Source organism: Erythrolamprus reginae, chromosome 6 (genome assembly GCF_031021105.1).
Source record: "Erythrolamprus reginae isolate rEryReg1 chromosome 6, rEryReg1.hap1, whole genome shotgun sequence".
NCBI lineage: Eukaryota > Metazoa > Chordata > Lepidosauria > Squamata > Dipsadidae > Erythrolamprus > Erythrolamprus reginae.
The window spans coordinates 18,636,909-18,662,327 of NC_091955.1; the positions used below are offsets into that span (position 1 = coordinate 18,636,909).

The 25,419-nt window shown below is 40.5% G+C and overlaps 1 protein-coding gene across 1 annotated transcript in view; it reads left to right on the forward strand.

Moving 5' to 3' along the window:
• Positions 1 to 25,419, forward strand: part of TAFA5 (TAFA chemokine like family member 5) — a 447,033-nt gene that overhangs the window by 366,326 nt on the left and 55,288 nt on the right. Inside the window, exon 3 of the mRNA XM_070755362.1 lies at positions 998 to 1,125. Coding sequence (XP_070611463.1) covers positions 998 to 1,125 — 128 coding nt within the window. The remainder of the gene's footprint in view (positions 1 to 997; positions 1,126 to 25,419) is intronic.

Here is a 25,419-nt window from a genome sequence, read left to right on the forward strand (position 1 = left end):
ACTGCAGTTTAATGTTTCCAAATGTAAAATAATGCACTTGGGAAAAGGAATCCTCAATCTGAGTATTGCATTGGCAGTTCTGTGTTAGCAAAAACTTCAGAAGAGAAGGATTTAGGGGTAGTGATTTCTGACAGTCTCAAAATGGGTGAGCAGTGTGGTCGGGCAGTAGGAAAAGCAAGTAGGATGCTTGGCTGCATACCTAGAGGTATAACAAGCAGGAAGAGGGAGATTGTGATCCCCTTATATAAAGCGCTGGTGAGACCACATTCAGAATACTGTGTTCAGTTCTGGAGACCTCACCTATAAAAAGATATTGGCAAAATTGAACGGGTCCAAAGACGGGCTACAAGAATGGTGGAAGGTCTTAAGCATAAAACGTATCAGGAAAGACTTAATGAACTCAATCTGTATAGTCTGGAGGACAGAAGGAAAAGGGGGGACATGATCGAAACATTTAAATATGTTAAAGGGTTGAATAAGGTTCAGGAGGGAAGTGTTTTTAATAGGAAAGTGAACACAAGAACAAGGGGACACAATCTGAAGTTAGTTGGGGGAAAGATCAAAAGCAACATGAGAAAATATTATTTTACTGAAAAAGTAGTAGATCCTTGGAACAAACTTCCAGCAGACATTGGTAAATCCACAGTAACTGAATTTAAACATGCCTGGGGTAAACATATATCCATCCTAAGATAAAATACTAGAAATAGTATAAGGGCAGACTAGATGGACCATGAGGTCTTTTTCTGCCGTCAGACTTCTATGTTTCTATAAAAATCAAATAGATAGATAGATAGATAGATAGATAGATAGATAGATAGATAAAATTGCACAGGTGGCATCACAATGCAAACCTGTGGCAAAGGTAAGTGGAACCCATCCCGCCACACATGCAATTACTGAGTCGTCATCAAAATGTACCCTGGAAAAAGGAAAAAAAGCATGAAATGCAAACTAATTTTTGTCTCTTTTTTCCCTTCTCTTTCCTTCTGAACAGCACGCATTATTAAAACAAAACAATGGTGTGAAATGCTTCCATGTTTAGAAGGAGAAGGCTGTGATTTGCTAATCAATAGATCAGGCTGGACCTGTACACAACCAGGTGGGAGAATAAAGACAACCACGGTGAGTTTTCTTGCTTCTTGCTTCTTTCTTTCTTTTCTTTGGATAGAAAAAGTGAACAATTGGGGGTAAAAAAAGCAACGAAAAGTAAAAAATTAAATTGCTTCAGAATAAAATATCATTAATACATTAATCCTATAATACAATCATAGCCATAATTTTCTTATTTAGATATCTTTGATTGCAATCTGACTCATTATGCATGGTGGAGAAACATCTTTATTTGATAATATAAGTGCTCTTTAATCAAGACGATGGCTCAGAATTATAGAAAATTCAAATTGTGGCAACAGGAAATCTGTACAACTTAAAACTTTGGGAGTAAATGACACCAAATTTACATGAACAATTGCTCAATGATTGTGTCTAGAGGCTGTCTTCTATGTAAAGTGAATTGTTTCTTAAGATAGCACCAATGATTTATTTGACATTATTTATTATCAGTTTATTTTTTATTAGTAACTAGAGATCAAAAAAATTCGTTCCATTACGATTGTTTCTCAAAACCCTCGACATTTAGCAAAGACGGATTTGTTCTGCTGGTTTCTTCTTGTTTAATTGTTGACATATTTCATTAAATGTTTAACAAGCTTTCACGATCATTTTGATATTTTTATTTTTATTACAAATTGCTTGGAGTGCCATCTGACAGACAATATAAAACAAATATAAATATAAAAAGGAAATGTAAGCAAATAAGTATTAGATCAAGAAAGACATTTGGGGAGAGTAAATGTCATAGTATCAAAGGTAGATACAGTGGTACCTCATCTTACGAACACCTCTTCTAACGAACTTTTCAAGATACGAACCCGGTGTTTAAGATTTTTTGCCTCTTCTTCTGAACTATTTTCACCTTACCAACCCAAGCAGCTGCTGCTGGGATGAAGGGGTTTCTTTTTCCCCCCTTTTTTTGAAGAAAGAAAAGGGAGGGGCTGCTTGGAGTAGGAAAATTTTGCCGAGAACAAGGTGCTTGCAAAGGAATTGAAAGGGTGTCTTTTTAAGAAAGAAAAGGGAGGAGGGAGGGGCTGGTTGGAGTAGGAAAATTTTGCCGAGAACAAGGTGCTTGCAAAGGAATTGAAAGGGTGTCTTTTTAAGAAAGAAAAGGGAGGAGGGAGGGGCTGCTTGGAGTAGGAAAATTGTTGCCGAGAACAAGGTGCTTGCAAAGGAATTGAAAGGGTGTCTTTTTAAGAAAGAAAAGGGAGGAGGCAGGGGCTGCTTGGAGTAGGAAAATTTTGCCGAGAACAAGGTGCTTGCAAAGGAATTGAAAGGGTGTCTTTTTAAGAAAGAAAAGGGAGGAGGGAGGGGCTGCTTGGAGTAGGAAAATTGTTGCCGAGAACAAGGTGCTTGCAAAGGAATTGAAAGGGTGTCTTTTTAAGAAAGAAAAGGGAGGAGGGAGGGGCTGCTTGGAGTAGGAAAACTTTGCCGAGAACAAGGTGCTTGCAAAGGAATTGAAAGGGTGTCTTTTTAAGAAAGAAAAGGGAGGAGGGAGGGGCTGGTTGGAGTAGGAAAATTTTGCCGAGAACAAGGTGCTTGCAAAGGAACTGAAAGGGTGTCTTTTTAAGAAAGAAAAGAGAGGGGCGCCCCCCCCCTTGCCTTTCTTCCTTCCCACTCACCCTTTAGCCTAGCCTTGCTTCTTCACCCGCCCCCTTTAACTGCTCCTCCCTGCCCTCTGTTCGCCTCCCTTATAAAGTTTGGGATTTTCCTGAAGGATTTGCACGCATTATTTGCTTTTACATTGATTCCTATGGGAAACATTGTTTCATCTTACGAACTTTTCACCTTACGAACCTCCTGGAACCAATTAAGTTCGTATGATGAGGTACCACTGTAGTAGAAATTATGTTCTGAATGATAGAACTGACAGTCACTTAACTGTCTTTATACTGTTTCCAACATGAATGTGTCTGTTATATCTACCAATTGATGAGGACCAAGCTTTCTTAGACCAGTGTTTCCCAACCTTGGCAACTTGAAGATATTAGGACTTCAACTCCCAGAATTCCCCAGCCAGCAAACGCTGGCTGGGGAATTCTGGGAGTTGAAGTCCAAATATCTTCAAGTTGCCAAGGTTGGGAGACACTGTCTTAGACAACCCAAGAAAGGGATCTTGGGGTTATGGTGGACAGCTCAATGAAGATATCCAGTGTGCAGCAGCAGTAAAAAAAAAAAAGCAAATTCCATGTTTGGCATGATTAGGAAGGGAATCTAAAATAGGTCGGCAAGTTTTGAATTATCTCTGTAAAAATCGATGGTGAGACCACACTTGGAGTACTGCGTACAGTTCTGGTCACCACAGCTCAAGAAGGATATAATGGAACTGGAAAAGGTGCAAAAAAGGGCAACAAGAATGATCAAGGAAATGGAGCACCTCCCTTATGAAACCAAGTTGGAATGCCTTGGTCTCTTCAGCCTTGAAAGACAGCGTTTAAGAGGTGACTTGATGGAAGTGTATAAAATCATGCATGGGATAGAAAAGGTGGATAGAGAAAAAATCTTTTCTCTATCACACAATACTAGAACAAGGGGGAACTCCCTAAAGCTCATAGGTAAGAAAGTGAGGACAAATAAAGGGAAATATTTCTTCACCCAGAGGGTCATTGGTTTATGGAATTCACTCCCTGACAGCTGTCAGCCTGGATAGCTTCAAGGCAGGATTAGACAGATTCATGGATGCCAAGTGTATCGGTGGTTATTGGAACAGATGTCCATGTGCCGCCTCTATGTTGTTTGAGGCAGGCAGGATTCCCTTGGGTACCATTTGTTGGGAGTCAAGGGAAAGGGAGGGTTTTGTCTTCTCTTACTGCTCAAGATCCCTGTGTACAATTGGTGGGTCACTGTGATACAGAATGCTGGACTTGATGGGGTTTTGCCTGATTCAGCATGGCTCTTTTATGTTTTTAGGTAGAGGTTGCTGATGTGAACCAAAGTGATATTTGTCCATTTTATTTTTACAGCTGCCAGTTTTCCATCCCACACCAAAATGTATACAATTGATTATTTATTCCATTCATAATGCTATTCTTTGTCCATTCTTGGTACACCATATAAGTATATTCTGTTTCAAAGAATTTAGCTATTTATTTGAGATTGAAGTTTTCTAGATCTTAGGCACATTGTTTCATTGGTGGCTTAATTTTGGAACAAAAAGTCTTAGCTGAGCTATAATCTTGAGGTGATTAAATAAACTTTTTCTGCAAATCTATGTTAAAAGAGACTGATATATATATTTACCTTCAAGAAATACTACGGTAGCAATAGAAAATGTAATTTCTGAAATACATACACACGTACGTGTATGTTGTACAATGGCATATTCATCTGCATAACTGTAGAACTTCACACATTCAAGTATAAATGACTGTAATGCCAATGTGAAAAGTTTTTGATTTACAGCTGGTTCTTTAGCTCTTTAAATCAACATTAAAGGGATGAAGCAGCTTTCATTGCACATGTCTACAGAACTGAGCCAATTTACGGTCCCAGTGCAACATTTTTGTTCCCAATCTGCCATTAAATTCTTGCTATTGTTAAACCTAAATTCTTGCCCTGAAGCTAAGTCACTGAATGATCAGTGTAAATAAGATTAATAATTAGCTGTTAATTAACTAGTAGTTAGTATAGGGAAAAACTATTCATGCTTGATTAATTCATTAAAGAAAGAACCTAGAAATGGAAGGCGATCTTGGAGATGGGTAGAAAGGTACTTTTATTTCTATTGCATCAAACCAAGGTCTGGAATTAGGGACAGAAGTAAAGGAAGGTTTTCTTCTATTTGCAAATTGTTACGGAAAACAAAGTGATGCTGTTGTGTAGACAGAAATGAGACCATTATTTTGGTTTCCTTATTTTGTATTGAGTCATTTCATAAAATGATGTTAGAAAGACATGTAATGTATTAAGCTTGGCCATGATTTTCTTACCTCTTTTAGTTTTTACAGCAATGTTATTCCTTTAATCCAATATTTGGAAATGCTAATTAAATAGACAGAACAGAAGAAGATATCCTTATATCTTGAAAAAGAAGAATATATCCTTTGTATTTACACAACAGAAAATGGGAAACAGATTGTGATATTTCCCCTTACCTCTTGTTTTGCCCAATAATTTAATCTATTTTAAGTATTAAAAACCTTCTAACAAGATTGGAAAATGGAATAGGTAAGTACATTGAGGAATACAGTATTACTAAATTAGTACATTAGTATAATTAGTACATTTGTACAGCTATTGATATGATGTGCCTTCATGATGGACATCTGGTAGGGGAGATGGTCAACATAGAAAATTAATAAACTGACAGACAGAAAGATAGTCAGACAGATAATTCCAGGACATAATATGGATCTATCCAATCAATTCAGAACAATTCTTGATAATTTACTACAAATATAAAAGCCAGGGTAAAAATATTAAACTCAAAACAGACAGCAACAAGGACTAAAGTATACAGCCCCAAATTGTCTTTTAAAATATCTCTCAGAATTAAGTCTGCTAAATATAACATTTAAATATAATTCTTTAAAATAAGAATGAGTCAGTTGCACAACAGAATGATAACCATATCCTATGACTTAATCCATTATATTGTTCAAATGTTATCCCCTAGATCAGTGGTGGCAAACCTATGGCCTACGTACCACAGATGGCACAAAGAGCCATATCTGAAGGCACGCAAAGCATTGTCCTACGTCAGGTCCAGTATATGCTGGCCAGCTGATTTTCGGCCTTCTTTTCAGCCATTTTTGCTCTTCCCGGGCTTCAGGAAAGCCTCCTGAATCCTGGGAGAGTGAAAAACAGCCCAATGGGCCTACTGGAAATATGGAGGCTTTAGTGAGGCCTGTGTGCATGCATGGGGGAGACAGAGTATGGGGATTCTGTGCATGGGTGGGTGAGGGCAGGGAAGTTATGCGCATGCGCAGGGGGAAGGCATTAAATTATGGTTGTGGGCTCGCATACACTATTACGTCCGCATACATCCTTTTGGCATCTGAGGTGAAAGAGGTTCGTCATCACTGGCCTAGATGCCAAAGAATAAGAGTCTCTACTTCATGTTCAATGTTTCAAAGATTGCAGTTTTGGAAAATTAATCTCTTTACAATGTTCCCTCGATTTTTGCGGGGGATGTGTTCCGAGACTGCCCGCGAAAGTCGAATTTCTGCGAAGTAGAAATGCAGAAGTAAATTCACCATTTTTGGCTGTGAACAGTATCCCAAGCCTTCCTTAACACTTTAAACCCCTAAATTACAATTTCCCACTCCCTTAGCAACCATTTAGATTATTACTCACCATGTTTATTTATTAAAGTTTATTTTAAAAAATGTTTTTTAAAGGCAGACTAAAGTTTGGCAATGACATATGACGTCATTGGGCGGGAAAAACCGTGGTATAGGGGAAAAACCGCGAAGTACTTTTTAATTAATATTTTTGAAAAACCGTGGTATAGACGTTCCGCGAAGTTCGAACCCGCGAAAATCAAGGGAACACAGTACTTCAAAATTAAAAATATTAAAGATGTTTGCTGTTAATATTCTCAGGGAATAAATATGATATAAACCAAATCATTTTAAATATTCAAAGGAATATTGTGCATTTTAAAAAGAGTGATTTTTTTAAAAAAGGACAATATTCATTCACATTAATTTGTTGTAGATAATTCATTATTATTCCAATAAAGACCAAATGATTTATTGTCTTATTCTAAACAGACTCTTAACTTAAAATTGGGCTCAGTAAACACCATGATGTGGCTCATTGTATGTGTGTTATGCTATGTATGTTTTGCACAAATGGGTCACAAATATACTGTACATGAAATATGTGTTACGGTGGTCAGTTACTCATATACAGTAATACCTCGTCTTACGAACTTAATTGGTGCCGGGAGGAAGTTCGTAAGGTGAAAAGTTCGTAAGATGAAACGATGTTTCCCATAGGAATCAATGGAAAAGCGATTAATGCGTGCCAGGCCAAAATTCACCCCTTTTGCCTCATTACCACTGGCATTCAGATTTTGTTCAGGGGTGGGTGGAGGGGGGGAGACGGGGGGAGATAGCACAGGCTGCCCGGAGGGAGCCTCATGGGTGGATTAACTGAAAAGTGAACAGTTACTGTCCGGCTTGCAATGACTGGAAGGGAAGGGAGGGAAACGCACGGGCGGTTTGTACGTGCATCTTCTCTGATTTTTTGTGTCTGGGAGGCCCCACTGGGGTTCTAGGATCATCTTGCGGGAGTCCGGTAGCGGTTGGGGAAAGGTTGGGGAAGCCCTTGCCGGATTCACGCTGCGCCGCCACTCCTATCTGCAGACACGTTTCTCTCTCTCTCCTTCCTCCCTCCCTCCTTCCCCCTCTCCCTCCTGGCCTCCCTCCTCCTCCTCCTCCTGTATTCCGCCTCCCTCCCAGCCTCCGGGCCACATTCACCTTCCTCCGCCACCACCGGCACCCAGCTCCTCCTCCTCTTCTTGTTTCTTTAGAAGATGACAGCCGGACGGCGGCGCGGAGGCTGGGGATGGTGTGCGTGTGTGGAAAGGGTCAGCAGGAGAACTGGGGGAAGCCGTGGCCACTGCCCCGTGGAAGGGACCCGGCTGGGAAGCTCCCAAAGGTGTGGGATGGGGTCTTTCTGGGAGAGCAAGCAGCAGGCATGGGCTAGGGTCTTTTCCCGGGGGCAAAGGTGGTGGTCGCAGCGTGGCTTTGCTGCGGGAGGGTGTCTTTGCTGCAGGCACCACAGCTCCCCCCAGTTCTCCCGCGGACCTCTTCCACACATCCCGACTCCTGCAGCCTCCGCGCTTTTATTTCGGCTTCGGGCTGGACAGGAGGAGCTAAGCAGCTGGAGACGTTGCCAGCCCAGCGGCGTTTTACATTAATTCCTCCAGCCTCTTAGCTCCTCCTATCCATCCAGAAGCCGAAAGATAAGCACAGAAGCTGGGGGAGTCGGGGTGTGTGGAAGAGGTCCGCGGGAGAACTGGGGGGAGCTGCGGTGCCTAGACACCCGCCTGCACCAAAACCACCCCGCGACCACCACCTTTGTCCCTAGGGGAAAGACCCCAGCCCATGCCTGCTGCTCGCTTTCCTTCGGGAGCATCTGATTCAGGGCTGGCAGCGCCTGACGCAGCGGGGAACATCAGTGCGGGAGGCCGGAGAGGACCGGGCAACCAGAGCAGCAGCACCGCCGCCGTCGCCGCCACGCCCCGCTCGGCTTCCCTGGCTGCCGCAGGCACAGTGCACTGCAATCTTCCGGGCCGGCGAGGCTCAGCAGCTCCAGCCCTGGCCCCTTTCGGTCGAGCCTCCCGGGCCAGGCGGCCGCCTTCCGTCGCTGAGCCTCCACGGTCCGGAAGATCGCGGCACGCGGTGCCTGCGGCAGCCAGGAAAGCCAAGCCAGGCATGACGGCACCGGCGCTGCTGCTCACTTCGCCCGGTCCTCTCCTGCCTCCTGCGCCGATGTTCCCCGCTGCGTTGGGCGCTGCCAGCCCTGAGTCGGATGCACCCTCGCCGCCGCGCCCAGCCACTGCCCACCCCGTCCTCGCTGGAGGCCGAGCCTGAGCCGGGCCCGCTCGGCCGCGCCACCTCACCGCCCCCCAGGATGCAGACCTGCCTCGCCCCGTGCCCGCCGCTGACCAGATCCTGCGCCTCCTGCTCCCCCCCCCAGCCAAAAATACAAAGGCGGTCTGCCGCCGCCTGCGAAGCAATGGGAAGCTGAAGCCGCCGGCGGTTTCAGCCTCCCTTTGCTCCACGCTGCTCCGCCCTGCCTGTCATCTTGGCTCAAGCGGGCGGCGGCAGACCGTCTTTGTGTTTTTCACTGGGGGGGGAGCAGGAGGACCTTCCTGACTCCCTCCCCCCAGCACCGGACCTCCTGCCCTCCCTCCCAGCCAAAAACCCAAACTTTCACTGAGAAGCCCCGCCGCCCGGCTGTCACCTTTTAAAACAGCCGGGGGGCTTCTCGGCAGCCTCCCGAACGCCGAACCCGGAAGTTTGGGTTTGGCGTTCGGGTTCGGGATGCCGCTGGGAAGCCTCCTGGCTGTTTTTAAAGGTGACAGCCGGGCGGCGGGGCTTCCCAGCGGCCTCCCGAACCCAAACGTTTTCCATCTTACGAACCCGCCGCCGAGAAGCCCAGCCGCCTGGCTGTCACCTTTTAAAACAGCCGGGGGGCTTTTCGGCGGCCTCCCTAACGCCGAACCTGGAAGTTCGGGTTTGGCTTTCGGGTTCAGGAGGACGCTGAGAAGGCCCCCGGCTGTTTCAAAAAGCAACAGCCGGGCGGCGGGGCTTCTCGGAGGCGGAGGCGGCGGGTTCTAAGACGGAAAACGTTCGTAAGAAGAGGCAAAAACTTCTGAACCCCGGGTTCGTATCTCGGGTTGTTCGTATGGCGGGGCGTTTGTATCATGAGGTACCACTGTATTTAAATAACTAGCTGAAGAGACATAGCTCCCTCAGATTTAGGAAGTAATCATAATCATTTGAATATTCATTTTCATAAATTTGTGCAATTTCAGGCAATGGATTTATTAATTATATAACTTTGGGGAAATATAGTTGTATACGTTTTCAAACTATACAAACTATTCAAAAATATGATGTAGAAAAATCATGTTAATGAATAAAACTTAGTGAAACAAATGTTTCTTATTCAGTGCTCCTTTGACCTCTCAAAATATAAAACTTATAATGTAGCTAAAACATCCACAATATGATTGAATTCATTAATTCAGTCTTCTAAGAAATAATAATTCCGCAGTAGTGTTTAATTAAAGTGTTCAACCTAATCTGATCACTGTTTAATTATACAAATGGGCTAGATTCAATTGCTGATGCTCAAACTCATTTGTATAGAAGCTTTTGATAATAGTAGTTTGATAAAAATGTAAGTTCATGAGGTCTTGAGGACAATGAAATAAATTCTATACAATTCAAAGATGTGTGTCACATTCAAGGAACATTTATCTAGATTTTTTTTCCAGTTCTTTCATAAAATAATAGAGTGGTAGGAACCTTGGCAGTCTTAAAGTCCAACCACCTGCTGAATGCAAGGATTTCAAGTGGGTGAAATTCAGCAGGTTCCAACAATTTCTGCAGAACCAGTAGCAGAAATTTTGAATAATTTGGAAACTACCTCTGGCTGACCCCAGAGAGGGATGGGAATTGAGATTTTGCAGTATCCTTTCCCTGCAATGCCCAACAAGCAAAGCCTACAGAATCGATAGGGGGGAAAAATTGAATTTCACCCTGATCACACACCATCCTGGATAAATGTCTGTCCATTATTTTCTTGTCTACTTCCACTGATGGAGCACCTACAATCCAGAAGGCAAACTGTTTCATTGCTTAATAGCTCGGAACCAGGAAACTTATTCATATTTCAAATTTGAATCTTCCACTATAAAGTTCCTGGTGTTATATAGTACATACTGTAGCTTACCAGCTTTTCATTCTAACTAAGGATATTTTGAGTCTTTCCTGTTTTTTAAACCATCTATGTTAAAATATTATTTTATGATATATCTCCATTAAGGGGAAAACTATTAAAACAGGCTCAATAGCTGGGACATGGCCATAAAGGAATCTCATGTACAACCTATTGTTTTTGTCATATATTAGTAATCTTACCAGAATTCATTTTTATTTTGATGTATACTGGACTTTTAAAACTATTCTGTTTGGATACACTCGTCAAAAACACTTTTCCAAACTGTGATATCTTAGATACAGAAGGATCTTGACAGACTTGAACATTGGGCGCTATTAAACAAAATGAAATTCAGTGGTGATAAAAGTAAGGTTCTACATTTAGGCAAGAAAAACAAAATGCACAGGTAGAGTATGATGCCTTACTCGACAGTAGTAACTGTGAGAGGGATCTTGGAGTCCTAGTTGACAACCATTTAAATATGAGCCAGCAGTGTACAGCAGCTGCCAAAAAAGCCAACACAGTTCTATGCTGAATTGACAGAGTTATAGAATCAAGATCACACGAAGTGTTAAGGCCACTCTCGGAATACTGTATTCAATTTTGGTCACCACAATTCAAAAATGATGTTGAGACTCTAGAAAGAGTGCTGAGAAGAGCAACAAAAATGATTAGGGGACTAGAGGTTAAAACATATGAAGAACGGTTGCCGGAACTGGGTATGTCTAGTTTAATGAAAAGAAGGACCAGGGGAGATGTGACAGCATTGTTCCAATATCTCAGGGGTTGCCACAAAGAAGAGGGAGTCAAACTATTCTCCAAAGCACCTGACGGTATAACAAGAAGCAATGGTTGGAAACTAAACAAAGAGAGAAGTAACTTAGAACTAAGGAGAAATTTCATGACAGTTAGAACAATTAATGAGTGGAACAGCGTGCCTTCAGAAGTTGTGAATGCTCCAACACTGGAAGTTTTTAAGAAGATGTTGGATAACCATTTGTCTGAAGTAGTGTAGGGTTTCCTGCCTAAGCAAGGGGTTGGACTAGAAGACCTTCAAGGTCCCTTCCAACTCTTGTTGTTGTTATTGTTGCTGCTGCTGTTATTGTTGTTGTTTTGTTGTTGTTATTATTAATGTTAAGCTCATTACCTTTATTAAACTGCATTTTGATTATTAAGAAACTGTGTAAGAAAAAGAAACTTTAACCATTACAGATATTTATATTTTAATACTTCTATTCTTGAGCAAACTGAAGCCACATTCAGAGATATTTTGAATTCATGGTTCTGCTTTATATTACAAACATAATCTCAGTACTTATTCACATTACAGAGTTATTCTAGATAAGCCAACGACTAATTCTTAGTTCATGAATATGATATATTCTCAATTTGGAAACATTAACAAATGGATTTTACCTGACTTTTCTAAAAGTATGGAGACATTGATTTCAGAGTGATTTAAATTGCTATTTAATTTAGTAGCTTAAGTTCACTTAAGTCATTTTCCATTAGGGAAAGATGAGTGGAAGCTGATTTTTCTGCTGCATTTCAGCTGGAAAAGACATTTTGAAATATTTATTTGAAGAAATCTTGCACAGTTAGATGCCTTATCTTAATACTAAACAGGACACTGTTACATTTCAGATTATACCTGTACAGATGCTGTTAAAATTAATATGGCTTTCTTGAAGTATATTATTCTCTGCTATTTAACAGATTTAAGAAGATACAATAGCACTGCTTTAAGAAGATACAATAGCCCTGAGTCTCTTCAGATCAAGGATTTATATAAAAAAGGTTCTTTATTTTGTTAAGTTGTCTAGAACACTAATAAAGTAGTATTTAGAAATAAGTCTAATAATTTGAACATTCTATAGTCATTAATAGTTATTGACTTATCTCCTTGCATCCAGTTTTAGCAACTGATTAACACAAGAAAATAAAACTCTGCCTCTGCTTCTCCCTCCCAGCAATTTGCCTCCTTACAGTTTTAGTTTCACTTTAATTTTAGCACATGGGCCTGCATGCAGCCTCAATCAGCTGCTGGTCAAGAGGCCAATAATCAGTTGCTTGTGCTAATCAGGCTCTGTACTATTTGCTGCAAGGAGGTCAATTACTGGGAGGCACAGGCCAAAGGGTGGGGCTACATTCGGTGTTTAAGATGCACCCAAGTTTTCACTCTCTTTTTGGAGGTAAAAAGATATGTCTAATACAGTGTTCCCTCGATTTTCACGGGGGATGCGTTCCGAGACCGCCCGCGAAAGTTGAATTTCCGCGAAGTAGAGATGCGGAAGTAAATACACCATTTTTGGCTATGGACAGTATCACAAGCCTTCCCTTAACACTTTAAACCCCTAAATTACCATTTCACATTCCCTTAACAACAATCGACTCACCATTATTACTGGTATTCACCATTGAATAAGACACTTAGTAATCCTGATATTTATAAACATAATTATTTATTAACAATAATTATTTTTTTGTTATTTATTTGCAAAAATTATTAGTTTGACGATGTATGACATCATCGGGCGGGAAAAACCATGGTATAGGAAAAAAACCCGCCAAGTGTTTTTTTAATAAATATTTTTTGAAAAATCGTGGTATAGCCTTTTCTCAAAGTTTGAACCCGCGAAAATCGAGGGAACACTGTACTCTGAAAAATATGGTACATATTATTTCAACTGCAAGGAAGATAAAGCAGTATAATGGTTCAACTGGTTGTTCTACTCAAGGAGGAGAATATTTAAAAAAATTTATTTGGATATCACTTCTGGATTTTGTGATTCTGATGGGGAAAGAAATGAAATGTTGACTTTGGTTTTGCCGATTACATAGATTTGTTGTTATAGAAATTGCCAGTTATATGTACTAATGGATAAAAGTAAAAAGTTGAGGTTATAATGTTAATTGTAGTAGTCAGTGCCTTTTTCTTTCTTGCCCTGTACCTTATATTTTCTCTTCCCTTTTCTTTTTCCTTCCCTTAATTTCCTATTTTTATTTCTCTTTGAATTTTATATATTGCTAACACAATAAGGGAAGGAGGGAGGTTGAGAGAGAGAGAACACTTCCATCTAACTCTTTTTGACACAACCCCAATAATTAGGACATGGGCTGAAGAGAAATATATACATAATAATCTGTATGATAAGGAAATAATGGTCATTAATTGTTGTGATTCAGCCTGAGGCTCCTCAGGGACCGGCTGGAGCTCTGCCGGATCCATGCCCAGAGGAGGAGGACAGTGAGCAGGAGGGGGAGGACCAGGCAGACGGGGGAGAGGAACGTCAGGAAGAGGAGGAGGGAGAGCAGCCTGAGACCCCCGGGGGGGCCCTCTCCCCAGCTAGTAGCCTGGATTCATTGGATGAAGACACACAGGCTATAATAGACATGAGGCAGAGACGTGCAGCTCAAAGAAGGGGCCAATTAGAAAGGTATTTCCATCCCTGAATTGGCAACAGCTGGGTTTGGGTGTGGTTCTCCTCAGCAGGGTTGAAAAGGCAGGCCTGCCCTTACAGTCTTGTGGAGAGTTATCAACTGGGAGTCCTGTGACCTTGCTTCGATTCTTGGCGTCTCTGATCTTGGCTTGTGGCCTAGAAGGCTGAAAGACTTGAGGGAGGCGTGGGTTTTTGCCAGCAAGAATCCTGTTTTATTGCCTGGCCTTCGTGAAACCTCTGTGAAGCTTCATCGTGTTCCTGACTGTAAGAACAGTTTTTGTTACCTGTGTTTGCTTTCCAGTATATAAACTGCTTTTGCTTTTTACCAGTGTGTCTGGATACTCTTTTTGGTTGGTGTTGGCGTCTGGGGGGACCCAGACAGAACATTAATTCCAAGGAAAATTAAAAACTTTTGAGACATAAATTTTGGAATATACGTTTACCATGATTGACCAGAAAATGATGATTTAATTTGATTGATATTAATTATTAACATTCGATAGTTGAATTTCAAAGTACATATTTTATAGATTTATCAAAGAGAGCATTATAAAATTATGCAATTTGCTTTCACATGTATTCATAAAGAAATATTGTTAGGGCAATTACTATCTGTAACATAATTTATGCAGCATTGGTATAATGAACCAATTTACCTGACAACCTGAAAACATACATTTAAGTTAATTTATTTCATAGTAACATTTTACAACAGATTTTAATTCCTTAAAGTATTTATAAGTAATTATTAATAAAAAAGCAAAACAACATCATCACAATTTAGTTAAACAGCTATATTCTTTAAAATGTGATAAATATAGCTAAAATATTTTTGTTGGTAAAATAGCTGTGATAACAAAATTAGCTACACTAATAAATCTTTAGATATTCATAATCTTTAAATATTTGCTCTAATCCTATACAGTGGTACCTCAGGATACGAACCCCTCGTCTTACGAACAACTCGTGATACGAACCCGGGGTTCAGAAAAATTTTGCCTCTTCTTACGAACTTTTTTCGAGTTACGAACCGGCGTTTGGAGACTGCTGGGAAGCCGCGCGGCTGTTTTAAAAGGTAACAGCCGGGCGGCGGGGCTTCCCAGAAGCCTGCCGAACGCCGGTTCGTAACTCGAACAAAGTTCGTAAGAAGAGGCAAAATTTTGCTGAACCCCGGGTTCGGTTCGGGAGGTTGCTGGGAAGCCCCCCAGGCCGGCTGCGACCTTTTAAAACACCCGCGCCGCTTCGCAGCTGTCTCCCGAAGCTGAACGCGGAAGTTCGGCTTTAGCGTTCGGCTTCAGGAGACAGTTGCGAAGCGGCACGGGTGTTTTAAAAGGTCGCAGCCGGCCTGGGGGGCTTGCCAGCACCCCCCGAACCCCGAACCCGGGTTTGGGGGGGTGCTGGCAAGCCCCCCAGGCCAGCTGCGACCTTTTAAAACACCCGTGCCACTTCGCAGCTGTCTCCCGAAGCCGAACGCGGAAGTTCGGCTTAAGCGTTCGGCTTCAGGAGACAGCTGCGAAGCGGCGCGGGTGTTTTAAAAGGTCGCAGCTGGCCTGGGGGGCTTGCCAGCACCCCCCGAACCCCGAAGTTCAGAAGAAGAGGCAAAAAAATCTTAAACACTGGGTTCATATCTTGAAAGGTTCGTTAGAAGAGGCGTTCGTAAGATGAGGTACCACTGTACTTTATGTTTCCTTCAGGATTTAAAACAGTGATAATGAATCTTTGGGGCATGTAAACAATTTGGAAAACACCTCACTTAAATCTGCTTCTTCCCCCCCCCCCATACAAACACACTAAAACAAAAGAGAAACTATTTGTATATACTCTTTTATTTAAAAAAAATACAGACCAATCATGTTACTTTTATGCATTATATGAAAATTTCAAATAATTACAATGAAATACGAGTAAAACAACCTCATTTTTGGAGAGTCCCACTAAGCCTGTTTTATGAAACAATTTAGCCTTCATTGGTTTAATTTGCCAACTAATGGAAGCTAGGAAGTCTGTCCTTTTCCATGATAGCAGCTGCCCTATAGAACATTTAGCCTTCCATAGGGCTTTGAAGATCTGACTTTTGCTTCAAGCATTGGGAGAAGACAAGATAGTCACACATTCAAAGATTGATTTGGCACCAGTTTTTTTTTAATGTTTTAATTTAGTTTTATAGTTTCTATATAATTTTATATGTCTTAATATTTGACTGGGAACGGCCTAGAGTGTGTTGAAAGCAGTGTGGATCGATGAATAGATGGATGGATAGATGGGAGGGAGGGAGGGAGGGAGGAAGGAAGGAAGGAAGGAAGGAAGGAAGGAAGGAAGGAAGGAAGGAAGAAGCCAGCCCAGATCCTCTTGTAATAATTGGAAGAGGATTCTGCACAGAAATGCACGACCGGCGGCTTAAACCGCCGGCCGAAATTGCCCATGGAGCTGGGGGACGCTGCCGGCAGCTCTTTGGGACTCCGAACTTCCGGGTTCCTTGGAACCCGGAGGTTCAGCTTCTGGCAGCGCGCCAGGGTGGCGCGCCATATGCTGGTCATAGGGGGATGTCCTAGATCGCCCTATTTAAGGGCGATCCGAATAGGACCTCCTCCTTGGTTCCTGGGCTTCTGGAAGCGAACACCCGCTCACCCTCCGCTATTAACAGTGTGTCCTAAGGAGGTCACCTCAGGGCCAAATAGGAATTTTTTGCAGCCTCCCCTTTAGAGGCGGCCGTTTTTTCACCTATTCCACACTGACGGTACGGACTGGATTGGTTAGGGGGTGTGGCGCACTTAGCTGTCAGTATAGGCCTCCCTTTGGTCACTGGGGTTTGGCCGGTTAGGGGCGGAAATGGGCAATTAGAAGTGACTGCGCATGCTCCTTTGGGCATCTTTTAAAGGGTGATGGACTGCCTCTCTCCAGGAACTAGAGGTTGGAACAACTTCGGGGAACAACTTCGGGGATTGGAGAGAGGATGTCCATGGGATTGGAGGGTGAACTCCTCCCACACAACGAAGGGGCGTGGCTTGGATCCAGGTGAAGGTGGCTACCTTCACCTGGTTCAGCAAGGAGTTTTTGCCCAATGTTGCCAAGGAAGTTTCTGGTAGGAATTTCCGCCCCGTTAGTTTTGGCCTCTGCAGGTCCTTAGTTATGTTTGAATTTAAACATTTAAATTTACGTATTCAAATTTATTTAAATTTATGTTAATTTAATAAAATGGCCCTTATTTAATCCACAATATGTCTCAGCGTCTTTACTCCGCTTCCGGGGCAAATTTCTTTGGAGACCTTAAGGATCAGCTGAAGCCAGAGGTCTTCAAACTTGGCAATTTTAAGACTTGTGGACTTCAACTCCCAGAATTCTCCAGAAATTAACAAGTCTTACATGCCAGGTTTGAGGACCCTTGGCTTAAGTGTTAAAGGAGACTGAGCCTGGCAGAAGCCATCATATATACACACAACACACACGCACACACACACATAAGTATATTTTTAAAATGCACAATTCTCTGCTATCATTCTTTGCTCCTGAAATCCACTGAAGTTGGGAGGCATGTAAATCTTACTTACTTACTTACTTACTTACTTACTTACTTACTTACTTACGTACTTACTTACGTACTTAGTTACCTACTAAATAAACAAACAAACAAGCACACAAACAAATAAATGTCTACCCCCCCCTTTTTAAGCCATGCCTCAAAAATAAATCTCTTGGTTTTGTATTTGTTTGCATTTTTGAACAGAAAGGATGGGTAGTTGCTGTAGAATACCTCACAAATCGAGGGGAGATTTATTTTATATCCCTAATTCTGACAAGTACATGGAACGTCACAAATACATCCCTCCCCCCCAGCAATAGAATCAGACTCCTTTAGTTATAGGTTTTGTCCCAGTTCTAATGAGTTTGTATCCAAAATATAACAAGTTCTATTCTCTGTTCTCCGTATATAAGGACACATCTGTTGTTTGTGTGCAAACCAAAAACAATCCTTTTATAATCAAAAAATTCTTACTACAGTTATATAAGCAAAATGGTAGTGTAATTCTTACAGGGCTTTCTGTGAAAATACAGCATATCCATCCATCCATCCATCCATCCATCCATCCATCCATCCATCCATCCATCTATCTATCTATCTATCTATCTATCATATGATTTTCAAATATCCGTTTACAATTCAGTAATATACTTCAGTATAATATTATTCTGGTTGGTATTACATTTGTGCACCTATTTTTTGACACAGAAATGGTTTATGCAAAAGGTTACCTGGGAAGAAAGAGATTCAATTTGTATTGGGGATTTTATCTTCCAAAATACATTTTCCCCAGTCCAATTCTGCAAGTTGCAGCTTGTTTTTTCTTATTAAATGATCTTTCTCCATTCTGAATAATTTGCATTAGCAATATAAACTGGAGGTAATATCCCCTTCTCCTAATATATCAGGAAGTTATATTTTGGAAATTCCTTTAAATACTACTCTAAAAATAAGTCAAGGTACATAATCATTGAAGTTTTAGCTTAAAATATTTTTTTTCAATTGATGGTTTATATTGGTTTGTTTTATACTTTTGCATCTAATCAAACTAATCAAAGAAAGAAGCAACCTGGAATTAAGGAAAAACTTCCTAACAGTAAGGACAGTTAACCAGTGGAACAGCTTGCCTACAGAAATCATGGGCACTCCATCACTGAATGTTTTAAAGAAGAATGCTGATGTAGCTATATACAACATGAATATCTGGCATAAATTTGCCCAATGTTGCCATTTTTTGTGTGTGCCAATATGTTGATTCAAATACAGTAGTACTTAAGAACGCCTCTACTTAAAAACTTTTCTAGATAAGAACCGGGTGTTCAAGATTTTTTTGCCTCTACTTAAGAACCATTTTCTACTTAAGATCCCCAGCCCAGAAAATATTCCCAGGAAATTTGATAACGGCATGAAGGCCCGGCCCGTTTCCTGCCATTCCCCCTTTAATCCTGGCCATCTGGGCTGCCAAAGGAGCCTTTTGGTGGCATCTAAGGAGGCTTTGGCAGTCCAGAGTGAACGAAGCATTTTCCTTTCTCTGGGCACTTGGACACTCTGCCAGTGCCCAGAAAAAAGAAACACTTCCTTCACTCTGGGCAGCCGAGGAATCACCACAGCGAAGGAAAGGTGCCGGCTACAAAGCAAGCGAGCAAGAAGAGAGGGGGGCCCTTCAGCATGGGAAGGAAGAGGAAGCAGGTAGCAGTAGCAACAGCCAGTGTATGGGAGGTAGCCTCACACCGGGTGTATTGGAGGCGTGTGCTCCTCCCTCTTTTTTTTTAAGCCTTAAAGTTTTGGAATTTTTTGATTCCCCTCACTTCACCTTCTTCCTTTGGCAGCGACTATCCTCCTCCTCCTCTTCTTCCTCCTCCTCCTTCCACCCAAATTCTGAGCTTTTATTTCTTTCCTAATGGGTTTGCACGCATCACTTTGCTTTTACATTGATACCTATGGGAAAAATTGATTGATTGATTGATTGATTGATTGATTGGATTTATATGCCGCCCCTCTCCGCAAACTCGGGGTGGCTCACAACAATAATAAAAACAGTACAAAGTAACAGATCCAATGCCCACCAATCTAATTACAATTTTAAGTTAAAAAATTCATAAAACAATCCCAATATATATAAAAAACAGGCACACAGTCAGTCAATCAAACGGCAAAACAACATGGGCAAGGGGGAGATGTTTTAGTTCCCCCATGCCTGATGACAGAGGTGGGTTTTAAGGAGTTTACGAAAGGCAGGGAGGGTGGGGGCAATCCTAATCTCGGGGGGAGCTGGTTCCAGAGGGTCGGAGCCACCACAGAGAAGGCTCTTCCCCTGGGTCCCGCCAGATGACATTGTTTAGTCGACGGGACCCGGAGAAGGCCGACTCTGTGGGACCTAAGTAAAGTTGCTTAATTGCTTCTACTTAAGAACGTTTCTACTTAAGAACCTGGTCACGGAACAAATTAAGTTCTTAAGTAGAGGCACCTCTGTATCATTATTTATTGCCTTGTTATTTTATATCTCCAGAGCCCCATATCTGCAGAGAACTTATAATTTTCTTCTCATGGACTTATTGTAAACAGTTAACTTTGCCACACAGAGAAATTAATCAATTAGGCAATACGTGGTAATAGTGGCTGATTGTTAAATTTCTTTGGGATTCTACCTTAGCATTTACGCAGCTCTTCCCATAGGATTTTTAACAGTCAGATGATGAACCCCAACATAAAAGGGGAACTGAGTTTGCTAAGTTGCAGTGTAGCAAAATTCTAATGCATTCGCTTAGGCAGGCTGGAATTGATTGAAGTTGAACAAGTTGAACAATTAGCCTGCAGCTTCCATGGGGAATAGTAACGACTTTTTGTTCCCAGACTCTTCAGACAACTAACAGGACTGCTTAATAATTGAAATTAATACCTGCCAAAGGCATGAGCACTTTTTTTTCCTTTGATTTATCTTTCGCATGCAGTCTCAAAAATGTTTTCCCCAAAAGAGAAATAGTACTACTGACTTTAAGCAATTATGCACTCATGTGTATCAATAAGTAAGAAGGAAATAATAAGTTGTCTACTTAATAGGAACCTTCAGCCCTGTTTTTTTACAAACTATAGCTCTAAATCAGTGTTTTTCAACCAGTGTGCCGTGGCACACTAGTGTGCCGCGAGACATGGTCAGGTGTGCCGCGAAGGAGGAAGCTCAGGTTCCGGTCTCGTAACTTTTTACTGAGAGAGTGAGAGTGAGAAAGAGAGAGAAAGAAAGCAAGAGAGAGAAAGAGAGAAAGAAAGCAAGAGAGAAAGAAAAGAGAGAAAGAGAGAGAAAAGGAGAGGAAGGGAGAGAGAGAGAAATGAGCAAAAAGGGGAGGGATAAAGAGAAATGAGAAAATGATTGAGACAGAGAATGAGAGGAAAGAGAGAGAAACAAAAGAGAGAGAGAAGTGACTCCTGATTTAAAGCATATGATAAAAAGCACCCAAAGAATAAGAGAGAAAACCCCCCAGCCCTCACCTGTTTTTGGAAATGGTTCAAGAGTGTGTATACACACACACACACACACACACACACACACAAGGGTGAGGAGGAGACAGGGATGGAAAAAGAGAGGAGAATGTCTTAGGGTGTCATTTTGTGTCATTTTGGTTGGTGGTGTGCCCCAGGATTTTGTAAATGTAAAAAATGTGCCGCGGCTCAAAAAAGGTTGAAAATCACTGCTCTAAATCATATAAATTTACCCAACCAAAGTTTCATGCTTCAGATATTCTAGTATAAAATTAAGTTGCTATGATAGCTACTTTTGATTTTCTCTGCAACATTTTAATTCACTTTCTTCCAGAATAAAAAAAAGTTGTCCTCTGATTTTTAAAAAAGGTGAAACAATAAATATATGTAAATTGATTGCTTTGTTGTTGTTGTTGTTAGATACAAAAATTAGATGAAATAAGGCATTCTATAATGGTTGGGGTGGTTGCTGATCAAAGTATATTTTGCCAATAATCATATTAAAATTGGATCCTGTTATTTTTAATACAGATATGATTTTTTAAATAAAATGGTGAAACTATGGAAGAGCTGCAGATATATAGTTTGCCAGCATCTCAGGCAATATTTGGCACCACACATGCACATATGCACACAAACATACAAACACACACAAAGTATATACAGTATATATAGCAAGAAAGATTAAATGTAATACATTTTCATTTCAGTTGTACAATTTACCTCCTTTTGAAGTGAGCAACTCTTTAAAGTTCATAATTATCTCCACTTTAAATAGTTTGCTCACCAAAGGTTTAATTAATCTGTAGATAGTAATAGTTTACATAGGGCTGCATAAAATGTTGTGTCTGTTATTTTCAGATTAAATGTACTAGAGATATTACAACAAAATAATGTTCTTCCTACTGGTTCCTTCAGTAAATTACTGTGTTTTTAATCGTACCTTTTAGAGCAAACCTTCAAAAAGCAGATTGTGATAAAAATAACTTATTCTCAGAGGAGAAAGATTTAAAATTAAAAATCTTTTTCTTCAGAACTTGTCATACCATTTGACCTTCATTTCAAGCAAAAAACAGGGCTCGCTCCATAATCAATTTTAGGGGCAAATTTTATGTGTATTCTTAATAGTCTAAAGATGATCTTTCAACAAAATTGGAAAGTAGTTCTTATAAGGTGTGTAACTAAAAGAATTACAGCAAGAAGAATGGTAGTTTCTAATCATCATATTATCATTTCTTTCACCAGCATATTATTTTCTAGCAAGATTATTGTGAAAGTAGGTAATTACAGTTTTGACATGGTTATTTTATTTCGAGTAAACTGATCGGCAATTTCGGTGTACAATTCTCATCCCGTTCTTCACTTCTTTACAAGGTCATCAATAAGGTCGTCTTCAAAAGCCCAGTTTTTCTGAGCTCTTGAAATATCCTTCCTAATTGGTGACATCTAAAAGCTAGTCTATTTATTACACATATTTTAATGTAAATATCTGCAAAGTGAGTTAGATTCACTCTGGTGTGGAAATTTGGTACCTCTAAGATTAGTTTTGGTGCTTGGTGAAACAATTTCTGTTCTTTAAATACAGTATTACTCTGGTTGTTTTCTTTTTAAAAAAATATATTATGTGAATAGTATCCTTATATTGATTTGATGTTTTTAGCTTGACAATATCAAAAAATTAACAGCAATTTTAATTAATCTTGCTCAATACAGTCAGGTTGCAACTACAGCATTTCTGACAAATGGCTATTCAACATTTATTTAAATATCACATCTGGATGCAATCGGTCAAATAACTGTCATTACTTAAAAGGGGCTCTGTCTTTTAAAGCAGGGGTCTCCAATATGGGCAATTTTAAGATTTGTAGACTTCAACTCTCTCTGGGAATTGAAGTCCACAAGTCTTAAAGTTGTCAAGGTTGGAGACCCCTACTTTAAAGAATCTATAGACAGTTATCCATTTTATCATTAACCTCTGACAGGAAATGCCATACCAATTCAGAATAATAATAATAATAATAATAATAATAATAATAATAATAATAATAATAATAATAATAATAATAATTTATTTGATTTGTATGCCGCCCCTCTCCAAAGACTCAGGGCGGCTCACAACAATACTATAGTAGCACAAATCTAATATTAAAAGAAATAACTAAAACCCTATCATATTAAAACCAAACAACACATACATACCAAACATAAATTATAAGGAGCCTGGGGGAAAGATTTCTCAAATCCCCCATGCCTGGCGGTATAGGTGGGTCTTGAGTAGTTTGCGAAAAACAAGGAGGGTGGGAGCAGTTCTAATCTCCAGGGGGAGTTGATTCCAGAGGGCCGGGGCCACCACAGAGAAGGCTCTTCCCCTGGGGCCTGTCAGACGACATTGTTTAGTCGATGGGACCCGGAGAAGGCCAACTCTGTGGGATCTTATCGGTCGCTGGGATTCGTGCGGTAGCAGGCGAGTCTTCGGAGAGGGGCGGCATACAAATCTAAATAATAAATAAATAAATAAGATAAAACTAGAAATAATTCAGGCTGACCTAATTAATGTTCACTAGTCTCCTTAATACCTGCTATTCCTTGCCTGTGTACTTGTGGATACGTACATTCATTTCCTTATTTCGTTCATTTTTTTGTGTGGTTTTGGTCCACCCCCATGGCCCCCAATGGGGTGACTTAATTTAATCAGGATAGATAAAATGGTGGCTATTGAAATGCATGCGAATATGTGTTGCTTTTTTTAAAAATGAGCTTGTTTACCTTTTCTGTTCCTTGGTATTGCACATGAATGGGCATTGAATGACAGTGAATTGAATAGAAAAGTAAGTTACCGGTAAAAAAAAGAATGACATTGAGATGGTCGATCATGAATGAGAAAGAGATTGAATGGGTCTCAAGCGGTAAACAAACAAAATGAATAATCAAGATGAATAGGAAAGCTGAAAAGACTGCACTTCAGTGAAATCGGTAAAATTTCCTTCTGTCATGTTTCAGTTTTCATAACAGTTACTTCGAAAAGAAATAAGTTGAATAATAAACAGTATATACATGGAGGTTTGATTTGAGTGCATTTTATTTTGTTTTGGTGCCTACAGGACACTAATGTCCATGCAGTTTTCTTGGTAGACTTTCTTTGGCGGTGTTGCTTCCTTCTTTGTGATTACATTTAAGACCAGGAAGATGTTGGTTACTCCAAAATGTTACGGTACTAATAAATATTTTTCTTTCTTTTACCTTTAAACTGGCCTTTCCTTTTCCTTTCCTACTTACAGGAATAGTTGCTTGTTTTCTACATAATATTTGCCAGACATTTTACTCTCATTTTTTTAATGAATTGATATTTTATTGTTTAGCATATTTTATGTAGAGTAATTTTATTTTGATCTTGATTTGAATTTGTTTTATCAGATTTGTTAGATTGCTTATTACATATTCTGGATCAGTTTGTCTATTGTATAGTTTTACCGCTCTGATTTGTTATTTTTGGTAGTCAGCACTACTGTAGTTTTCGCTATAGTGTGACTAGTTCTGTGAATTTCTTTATGATGTAATGTTTAAAAACTTTCTATATTGTATTGTTTTATGGTAGCCTTTGGCCATAATGAAGTTTAAATTGCAATTTTGGTTTTTGTATCATAGGTTGAAATCGTGCTGTATCATTCTTTAAGTTTAGAAGGTGGTGAATCATCACAGTTGTCTCTCAGAGCAATCTATTTTCCTTCCTTCCTTCCTTCCTTCCTTCCTTCCTTCCTTCCTTCCTTCCTCATAGCTGGCTGCTAGAGATATGAGATGTATGTTTTATTGAGGAAAACAATGGACATACAAAAAGATAGATGATATTTTATTTATTTTATTTAAGGTATAGGAGATACTGTATAGGATAGCAATAGGACAGGGGACGGAAGGCACTCTAGTGCACTTGTACTCGCCCCTTACTGACCTCTTAGGAATCTGGATAGGTCAACCGTAGATAATCTAAGGGTAAAGTGTTGGGGGTTTGGGGATGACACTACGGAGTCCGGTAATGAGTTCCATGCTTCGACAACTCGGTTAATGAAGTCATATTTTTTACAGTCAAGTTTGGAGTGGTTAATATTAAGTTTAAATCTGTTGTGTGCTCTTGTGTTGTTGTGGTTGAAGCTGAAGTAGTCACCGACAGGCAGGACATTGAAGCATATGATCTTGTGGGTAATACTTAGATCTTGTTTAAGGCGTCTTAGTTCTAGGCTTTCTAGGCCCAGGATTAAAAGTCTAGTCTCGTAGGGTATTCTGTTTCGAGTGGAGGAATGAAAGGGCATATTACTATGCAAGACAATCACTTTTGCAACCATATTATCCCAGGTTGTTGTTTTTTCATGTTTAATGCAGTTTCCTCGGTGTGGGTACAATCCAGCCAAGGAATGTTCACTAATAGAGACTAGGAGGCCATAGTGTCTGGCCCCTAGAAATCTTCCCTCT